The sequence below is a fragment of the Austrofundulus limnaeus genome, unplaced genomic scaffold (genome assembly GCF_001266775.1).
Source record: "Austrofundulus limnaeus strain Quisiro unplaced genomic scaffold, Austrofundulus_limnaeus-1.0 Scaffold0, whole genome shotgun sequence".
In the NCBI taxonomy this organism is placed as follows: domain Eukaryota; kingdom Metazoa; phylum Chordata; class Actinopteri; order Cyprinodontiformes; family Rivulidae; genus Austrofundulus; species Austrofundulus limnaeus.
In genome coordinates, this window is record NW_013952402.1 from 6190274 (window position 1) to 6199124 (window position 8851).

At 36.7% G+C, this 8851-nt stretch overlaps 1 protein-coding gene across 6 annotated transcripts in view; it reads left to right on the top strand.

The window, feature by feature from the left end:
• LOC106535605 (equilibrative nucleoside transporter 1) overlaps positions 1 to 8851 on the top strand; it is a 57677-nt gene that overhangs the window by 20416 nt on the left and 28410 nt on the right. For 5 of the 6 annotated variants that reach the window (XR_001312468.1, XM_014032873.1, XM_014032955.1 and 2 more), the window contains exons 2-8: positions 2389 to 2472; positions 2646 to 2727; positions 3166 to 3332; positions 4521 to 4660; positions 6766 to 6900; positions 7438 to 7535; positions 7687 to 7768. Coding sequence is in view for 5 of the 6 variants with exons in the window: in XM_014032873.1 (XP_013888327.1) it covers positions 2444 to 2472; positions 2646 to 2727; positions 3166 to 3332; positions 4521 to 4660; positions 6766 to 6900; positions 7438 to 7535; positions 7687 to 7768 (733 nt within the window). In the remaining variant the exon portion in view is untranslated. Of the gene's footprint in view, positions 1 to 1633; positions 1657 to 2388; positions 2473 to 2645; positions 2728 to 3165; positions 3333 to 4520; positions 4661 to 6765; positions 6901 to 7437; positions 7536 to 7686; positions 7769 to 8851 lie in introns of those variants that run through there. The other variant, XM_014033033.1, reaches the window with a different exon arrangement.

The following is an 8851-nucleotide window of genomic DNA, read 5'->3' on the forward strand; positions in this document are numbered from 1 at the left end:
ACGTAGCCATTGTTTTCCACTGAAAAGTGTTCCCACGCTATGGACATGATTGCATACTTGTGTGCGTCTTGACTTCTTAACGGCAATTGTAAAGCATGATGATGCTGAAAACTGTTGCGAAAACTGGATCGGCCCGATCACATGACTAAATCTGATTCTACCCGATTTTCAAAAAATGGGCATATCTGCCACCGATACTGAGTATCTGATCGGGACATCCCTATTGTGTATCAAATGACACCAGAAATCCCAGTTCAATTGTAGGAGCCCTTTTACATCTGCTGACCAAATGATCTCAATCCTGTGGGAAAGAAAACAGCCATAAAGCCTGGAAATTCCTGCAAAGCCTTTTAATTTAAATGAAATACTTCTGTTTTGAGCACAATTTGGAGACATTTATTGACTACTACAAAAGGTATTTGAAGCCTCTTCCACACAACACTTTTAAGTAGGGCTTAAGATGCTTTCTTATCATCTTGGTGTTGAGTGATGGACGTTAAAGGTAGGGATGCACAATATATCGACATTCATATTGGTATCAGTCCGATATGTAAAACTGGGCCGCCATTAATGCCCGATATCGATTTCCCACTTTTTNGTTTTTCATTTTTTTTCCCTGTAAGAGGTTTTTATTTAACAGAATTTTTGGACAAAAAAAATCACAATATATTGCAATATATTGCCTTGTTTATAGTATCGCAATATATCGGGATATATCGTATCGTGACCCCTCTGTCACGGTATGTATCGTATCGCCAAATTCTTGCCAATACACAACCCTATTTATTGTATCAGAAAAAGACCCAAGTGTGTTTTTTGCACACATGTTTTTTGTATAGTATAATATAATTTGTGTTTGTGTAATGTAGGTAAATATCGGTAGGTTATCGGCCATAACGGCAATAATTATATCGGATATCGATATTGGCTGAAATTTTCATATTAGTGCATCCCTAGTTTAAGGTGGCATAGAAAGGATGCAGTTAACCCATCACTGTTAATGCCTTTGAGCAGGAGAAAGAGGTAGTCACAGAGTAGAGTTGGTGTAGCATTAAATAAAATCTTGTGTTGCGATTGACAGTGCAATAAAATTTTCTCAAACAAAAGATAAAGTCAGGCACAAACTTGTCTGAATTTGATTGCTCTGGAATCATCCTGTATTAACTGAACGATCTGAACATATGTGCTCCATCAGGCTGGGAACAAAACTGAATGGAGCATAAAGCATTTCGCCAGAAATAAAATGGTTTGTTTGAAATTACAAACAGAACATTGTGTGGGCGTGCGTGATAAGATTGTGAAAGAGAAGGAGAGAATATAAACTATGACAGAGTTGAAGATCATAATTATGGTTGAGCAATGATGGATCACATTGGGTGAGATTCCTACAAAAGTATTTATTGTTTATCTTTAAATTTTACAAGTTTATACTAAAAAAGTTACATGTATGAAATGTAAAGTTGTATAGGAGTGTTTTGGTTGAGGAGACCATATTTTGAGGGAGGGACAGAGACAAGAGAGGCAGGTCTAACAAATTGGAGGCAGCTCAAGTCAACCTACTAAACCTCTGTATGCTATAAAATGAAGCCTCTGCAGCTCGTTTGACTCTTGTGCATCTAATGAGTGGGATCTTTGCTGCCTCGATCTCATCTTTAAGTAAGTTTCCTCCTGGAGGAATGCGTTTATATGTAGTTTTTATTTTCTAAAATGCTTTAACATCAGCGAAGAAGAATGATGTGTTTTGGGATGATGATTCTCATATATGAAGTACTTTTTTTAAATTTCACAAGTGCTACTTTACCACAGATTGTTTTAAAATGTTATGTGTTGCTCGTGGGTTTAACCAGCTTCTATGGTTGTGGCCAGACTTTTTGACCTAAATGTCTAGAGTTTCAGGTTGTCTTAGAGAGATAAATGGGAATGAGGAATAATCTGTGTGTTCAAATAAAGAAAACCTAGTGTTTTATAGTTGTGGTAATAAAGATGCAAACAACAAAACCAACATCTTATTGGGTTTGTTAGAAGATGTTTTCTTTGCCTGTGCCAGTTCATGCTGAATGTCTGGCTTTGAGATGAAGCTCTTTTTATAAACCATATCTTCACCCAGTCTGGAAAATAGCAATTTGTTCATTCAGTAAACTACAGCAAATGTTTGGTGGTCTGTATATAAAGGCAATAAATTAACAGTGGAAATAAAACATGTCTTAACACTTGTTAACATAAACTGCATCCAAAATGCATCCTTGTTCAGCCAAGTGCAAAGTAAAGTGTCTTTCCTGAAGAACATCATGTATGAAAGATGGCTTTTATTTGCCACGCTGCTTCATTAGTTAAAACAATAAATGCTTTATCTTTTTTTAAACATATTCATCTTTCTGATCACTGCAGAACTGGGGCCATCTCCATCAAACAGTGAGAACAAACGAGCGACAGTCTGAGAACCATGACGGCCATCAACATGCCTCGGGACAAGTAAGAGAAGTTCTTCTAAAAGACAGGAAGTTATCTTTGTGTCAAGCCATGACCTCAGTTTAAACATCTGTATGTTCTAAATTAGGCACGGATGAGGTTCGGTATATAAGCTGTTTGTTGATGTAAAGATGAATGGCTCGATTGATGTACTGTCCTTTTTGCTGTGTTCACAGATACAACGCAGTRTGGATTATTTTCTTCATCCTGGGCCTGGGAACTCTCTTACCGTGGAATTTCTTCATGACAGCGACAATGGTATGATTAAAGACATTTAATTCTCTTAAATGTGAGACAGTTGGTTGGCAAATGCTTCTAATCCAAGATGTAAAAAAAAAATCAAATGTTGAATATTAACTAAAAGACTGGGCTCCACTTAGTCATCTAACTTAAATCCAAGAAAGATCTTTTTGTTCATCTGCCCTGGCTCAAAATGTCAAAAATTTCCAGCTAAGTGAAATTAAAGTTTTGTTGTTGTGTGTTATTTGTTTTCCTGAAGCATTTTCTTTGTTAGGACTAAAGACATTAAAGTTGAGCAGAATTCCAACTCTTATGTAACAATGACTGGAGGCGAGCATGAGAACTTGACATATTGTAATTTTATATTTCACATGATGCAAACTTGTGACTCTGCTGCTGTTTGGTAATAACAGAATTATTCTAACAGATCTAAAATATGTGCTTTTTTTCCTTTAGTACTTCACAAGCAGACTGAAGGACGCTCCGTTGAACTCCACAATGAGCAACGCAACCACAGGAGAAACTCGCAACGTGCTCGAGTCCAAGTTTAACAACGTCATGACGCTTTGTGCCATGGTGCCTCTGCTCATCTTTACCTGCCTCAACTCTTTCATTCATCAGAGGTACGCACTTTTTCCCATCATGATGCTCTCAGAGAAGAAAGCCATTCTGTGCGTTTTTATTTGTATTTATTTCCACAATTTGGAAACAGAATTAAAGCTAGATAAGTGCAAATGTTTATAAAAAGAACAGTTTTTCTCACATAAAATTCATTTAAATTAATCTTCCTCTCCTTGTTTTGAAGTGTCAGCTGAGTCAGTCCGATCTTTTTTTGTTTCTCATAGGAACACAGCATTGATGCTAATCAAAGGTTGTTTTTTATAAGCTTTTATTAGAATTGAGTGTCAGCAGTATTCATGAAACCTTTATTTTTCATTCTTGTGAAACACTAATTTTGTCCTGATTGTTCATCTAAAGGCAAACTTCAGTCAAAAGGCTTGCAATTTTCTTAAATCATCTAGTATACCAACATCTCGTATAATGAGACAGTGGTAACTACCTTTTTATTGAAGTACGTAGTTTAAAATCTGTTACATCAGATGCAAAATAGATTAAATGTTTGATTTGACACAAAAAATGGAGGGAAAAGGAAACTTTAATATCAGTCAGACAATTGTAGCTTCTATAAGAATTTGTGACGTACAAATGACTAAATCTTGTTTTTTTAACAAATCCATCATGAGTCTGCCTGCCTGCTCTCCTCCTCCTATCTAAACTGCCACATGTAACTAAACCTCCTTTTGGGATTGGTGTTGTTTTCTTTAATTAAAATCACACAGAGAGGTCTGGTGTGGACTCACTGTGAACAAACGCACTCAGGAATGCTATTTATGTTTTCTACTTCCCCCACGGTCTTCTTTTTCACTTTGTTTTTGTCTAGCTGTTTGGTTTCCAAATGTTATTTCTGCTATTTTCACCCTCTTTCCTCAGAACACGTGCGTGCACATTTTTTGACTGACATAACAATTTTTATTTACTGCTGAATTGACATTTTTATCATAAAGAAACATGATTTTTATCCAGATCAGAAAACAATTGAATGAAGTTTCCTGACCATTTCCTTATAATGCAAAATATACCAATTCTCTTTCATTGTCCTTTTTATTTTCTAAGTACTTGACCCTTCTGTGAAAAATCCGATTGTTTTTTAATCTTAAGTTTTAAAAGTAAGTGTTTTGTGTTGACACTTTTCCCTCAAACTGAATGCATGTAGCTGTGAGTCTTTGAACTTTTTTTTCTGTTTGCTTTAGGATTCCACAGAAGCTGCGAATCTCAGGCTGTTTAACCGTCATCCTGCTGGTTTTCATGCTGACAGCGGTGTTTGTCAAAGTGGACATGGAGCCTCTGCCCTTCTTTGTCCTCACTATGATCAAAATTGTCTGCATCAACTGTGAGTGATGTTTCGTGGATAAATATTACAGTAGAAAGTGCTCCCATTTGGTTCTGTGTGAAATCTGGAGGTCATGTTGACAACAGGTGTATAAAATCAGGCTCAGTTCATGGCTATAGAGCGTTCATAGCAGATCAAAGAATGGGTTTCAATATCAAATTGTGAAAAATGAAGGGGTAGATATTCATCACTCGTCACTCTATAACACATTTTATGACACAACTAGGCAACAGGATGATCATATGTCTTAGTTTTGGGGCTAGTTGTCATCTCAAACACCTAAAAATAACATAGATGTAACAACTWGCCCAAAACCAACTGTTTTAGGGTTAATAACATAAACGCTTATTAAGGTCGGGAGTGGATTCCTGGAGCTGTAAAGTTATCAAGTTGAATGGGCTTTAGTGAAGAACGAATCCCACATCTGTCCAAGAATAACAAATAGCCCAAATGAATGCAATAATAATAATAAAAAATTAACTGAAAAAAATCACAACAACCGATGCAGTTTTCAACTTTTATCTTTCAATCGCTTATTTCCCCTCAACTGAACAATCTTCATTCCCCTTTACATTCTCAAAACAACATATTGATCACATAACTTTGAAAATCAAAAAGTAGTATTTAAACGTTTCAGTCCAAATGTCCTCCTCACGTGGAAGTTCAAATGCAGGGAAAGCGAGGAAACCCTCCCCTCAGTAAAGGCAAACAAAAAGAAAAAAGAACGATCTCACCAGATCTCCAATGTCCGTAGTCTTTAGCGTGCCTCCCCTGCAGTCCCAGGTGAAAGAAAAATAATAGTCCACCAACGCTCTTGTCCAGAGTAAAAAATAATCCATGGGAAATCCAGGGTATTCGCCACACGCCAAACTTTCTCACTCAGGTGTGCACCCAAGGTAAAAAAAAAAAAATGTCATCACTTGCTGCTCTTTTATCTCCTCCTCTCAGGCAAAGGCTAATGCAGGTAATTCGTTATTTCCGTTTTCCACTTCCTCTTTGCCCAAAAAAGTCCTAAAAGGCACTGAATTCATCAATCAAAAAATAAGGCCTTAATTAGCCTTAAAAGGTCTTAAATCAGTCTTTCAGAGGTCTTAAAAATGTAACAGATTGTAAATAGGATGACTGTATTTGTCTCATATTAAAATAATTGGTAACATTTTTTATTTTATTTTTAAACAATTTACAAAATTTACCGCAACTAGTTTTACGTTAAAATAAACATTTGGGTAAATATTTTAAAAAATTTTATTTTTATTTTTTCCACATTTTTGTTTATGGTGAAGCTGGTCTTAAATTTYCTTTCAAGTGGCATTAAAAAGTTTTATATATAACTTGCCTTAAGTTGTAGGAACCCTGTTGCCATTATAATGCATTTTAACTATTAATGGTAAATACAGTCATACCCAACAGGAACAGACATTAATAAATGGTCAAAACGCAGCACAGACAATATCATAAAAAATAAACAAAATTACAAAGACCTGTAAAAAAATAAAATGTAAATAGCTCTAGCACTGTATTTAATGGCAAATGACCATTACAGTGTTTATAATATATTTCCGTACAACCTAAACCTTATACCCACGAGCTACTAAAAACCTGGTGTTACAGCCAGGATGACAAAAAGGCAGAAAATATTTGGTAAATTTTCAGAAATCTTCCATGAGGAGCTGAAACCACACAGCTAAAGATCGTCACTGATTCAGTGCTTATTTTTTATTGTTTTATTAGAACATTTTATCTGGAAATCTAAATAAAAGTTTTAATRGACACATACTCTGCACACATTAGTGTCACTCAGGGCTTCCCAACAGTCTTTAAACTCACTGTTTAGAATAAGTGTTTGCACAGCAGGGATAAGTTCATCCCTTCTTTATTCTCAGTGGGTCCGTCCCGACCCCCAAGTTCTYACAGGGAAGTTCTCATGTTTTGTTTTGGACAGGAGGGCAGGGTGACCCTGAACGCTTTGATATCTGTCAGCACTTCTTTGTTGRTGACTTTCTCTGGATAAACAAAAACATAGTTACATACAGAGTTCATTTTAAAAAGTGTCACAGTTGTTCAAATCTTTAAAGCTTCTTGTCTTTTTTTTTTTTTTTGTCCAGCATTTGGGGCGATTTTCCAGAGCAGTTTGTTCGGGCTGGCCGGGATTTTGCCCGCCTCCTACACCACCCCCATCATGAGCGGACAGGGTCTGGCYGGCACCTTCGCTGCTTTCTCCATGATCTGCACGCTGGCCAGTATGTCTCACTCTGAAGTTCATTTCTCTTATAAAAATAGCTCGTGGACAGGTGGTGGGCAGAATGACAAAAACTATATATACTGTAGCGCCTTCCAGACACACACAACCCTTTCTTTTAGTCTGGTGGGAAATGACCGTAGAAGTGTTGTGATGCATTCAACTTCCTGGTTCGATTAAAGGACGTCCGCACACGTTAGCAGTGGCTAATTAAGATATGCGGTCAACAAAACTGAGATTATTAATGATTATTTCTTGGAAGTTATTTGTTTTTTTTAAGTTCCTCTGTGAAAATGTAACTGTTTTCATTCAGTGAAAAAGGAACTGATTTAAATCTTGTTTATTTGTATCATTTAAAACCAGGTGCTTAACTCAGCATGATCTGCAAAAGTGACTYTTAATTTCCCATGTTTTGTTTTTCAATTTAACAGTAAAATAAGCTTCACGTAGTAACAAAATGACTGTAACAGGACTGGATTTTGAATAGAAGCGTGCATTAGCACTGATTTAATGATTTTCTGTTTGTTTTTGACCTCAGCTGGATCCAGACTGCAGGACAGTGCTTTTGGTTACTTCATCACAGCCTGCGTTGTTATTCTTCTGGCCATATTGTCTTATTTCACTCTGCCCAGAATGGTAAGACTTCCTCGTCTTCAAACCTAATATACACTTTGTGTCTCAGGCAGYGAACGTTTTGGGGCTTCGTACCACCTGAACTTACTATATTTAATTATTTTGTCGTACAGACCCAGTAAAAGGGGTTCTTTGTGGTTGTTTTCGTCAACAGGAGTTCTTCCAGTACTACATGGAGAGTAATGGATCCAGAAAATCTRCTGATGAAGAAAACAAGATGGATTTGCTCAAAAAAGGTGCTTAAATCCTTTGTAATAACTTWTAGTATTTTACTTATTTTCTAAATACAATGTTTTTTAATTAGGAAAAGCTTTGGCTTCCATTGATGTCATCCTGACTTTCTTACTAAAAACAGAACTCTGTTAGCAGGAAGTTACTCACTCCTTTGCTTTTTGGGTTTTTGAGTATAATTTTTGTGTATTTAACCGTATTATTCGTACTTATCTGTGTTTATTCTACTGGGAAGTTTTTTAAACCCTCATCTAAATCATTCCCCTGCCCGTATCAACAGTTTGTGTTGGTTAGTTTAATAGATTTAGATGTAAATATTAAAAGGTAACTTGGGGTYGACCGATACATCGTCCGGCCAATATTTTTGGCCGATATTTGCGTGTTTTCCTTGTATCGGCCGATATGTTGTGAGACCGAGTGCCAACAACAATAAGGGTTGAGTTATGAACTTTTAATGTGTTTTAACTGTCTAGTTTAGCTGTTTCTACCCTCTGTGTTGGACTATGAGGGGAGGGAGAACAGMTGTGTTTAAGTTTCTTTTCCGGACGGGAGCGCCATGTTTTTACTTTCACTTTGAAACCGCACTGTAATCAGCGTGTCYGCGTTGTTTTTCTTTTAAAAAATGCTGGAGCTGCTCACAGGAGGCATAGATGAACACCTCTATTCTTCTCCCTGCTGGATTAAAATAAAAAMGCTTTCGTTCTTTTCTCTCTGTTCCGTTCATAAGAGCGAGCGCAGCCGTCCACCATCATGTGTGAACCAGGCAGATGCTGCTCAGATCACGTTTGTTCTGACCGCACTATAAAAGTCGTGATGCAGGTTTTCTTCGGTGTACATTTCAAACTGTGATCTAAAGTTAACGTCAGCTGGATTAAATGTATTTTTTTTTTTTTGCCCGGTGTAAAAAAACGAGCGCAGACTGAGGCAGAGATGCAGTGAGCGCTGTGTGTGTGAAGTTCTCACAAAGATAGCAAGATGTGTGTCTCTCCTTTTTCTTGTTCCTCTTTATGCATGTTGCTGTTTTTGCATCAAAAATGCTGGGATATTAAAACATAGTCATATTATTTTATGTAAAAAATATATTGATC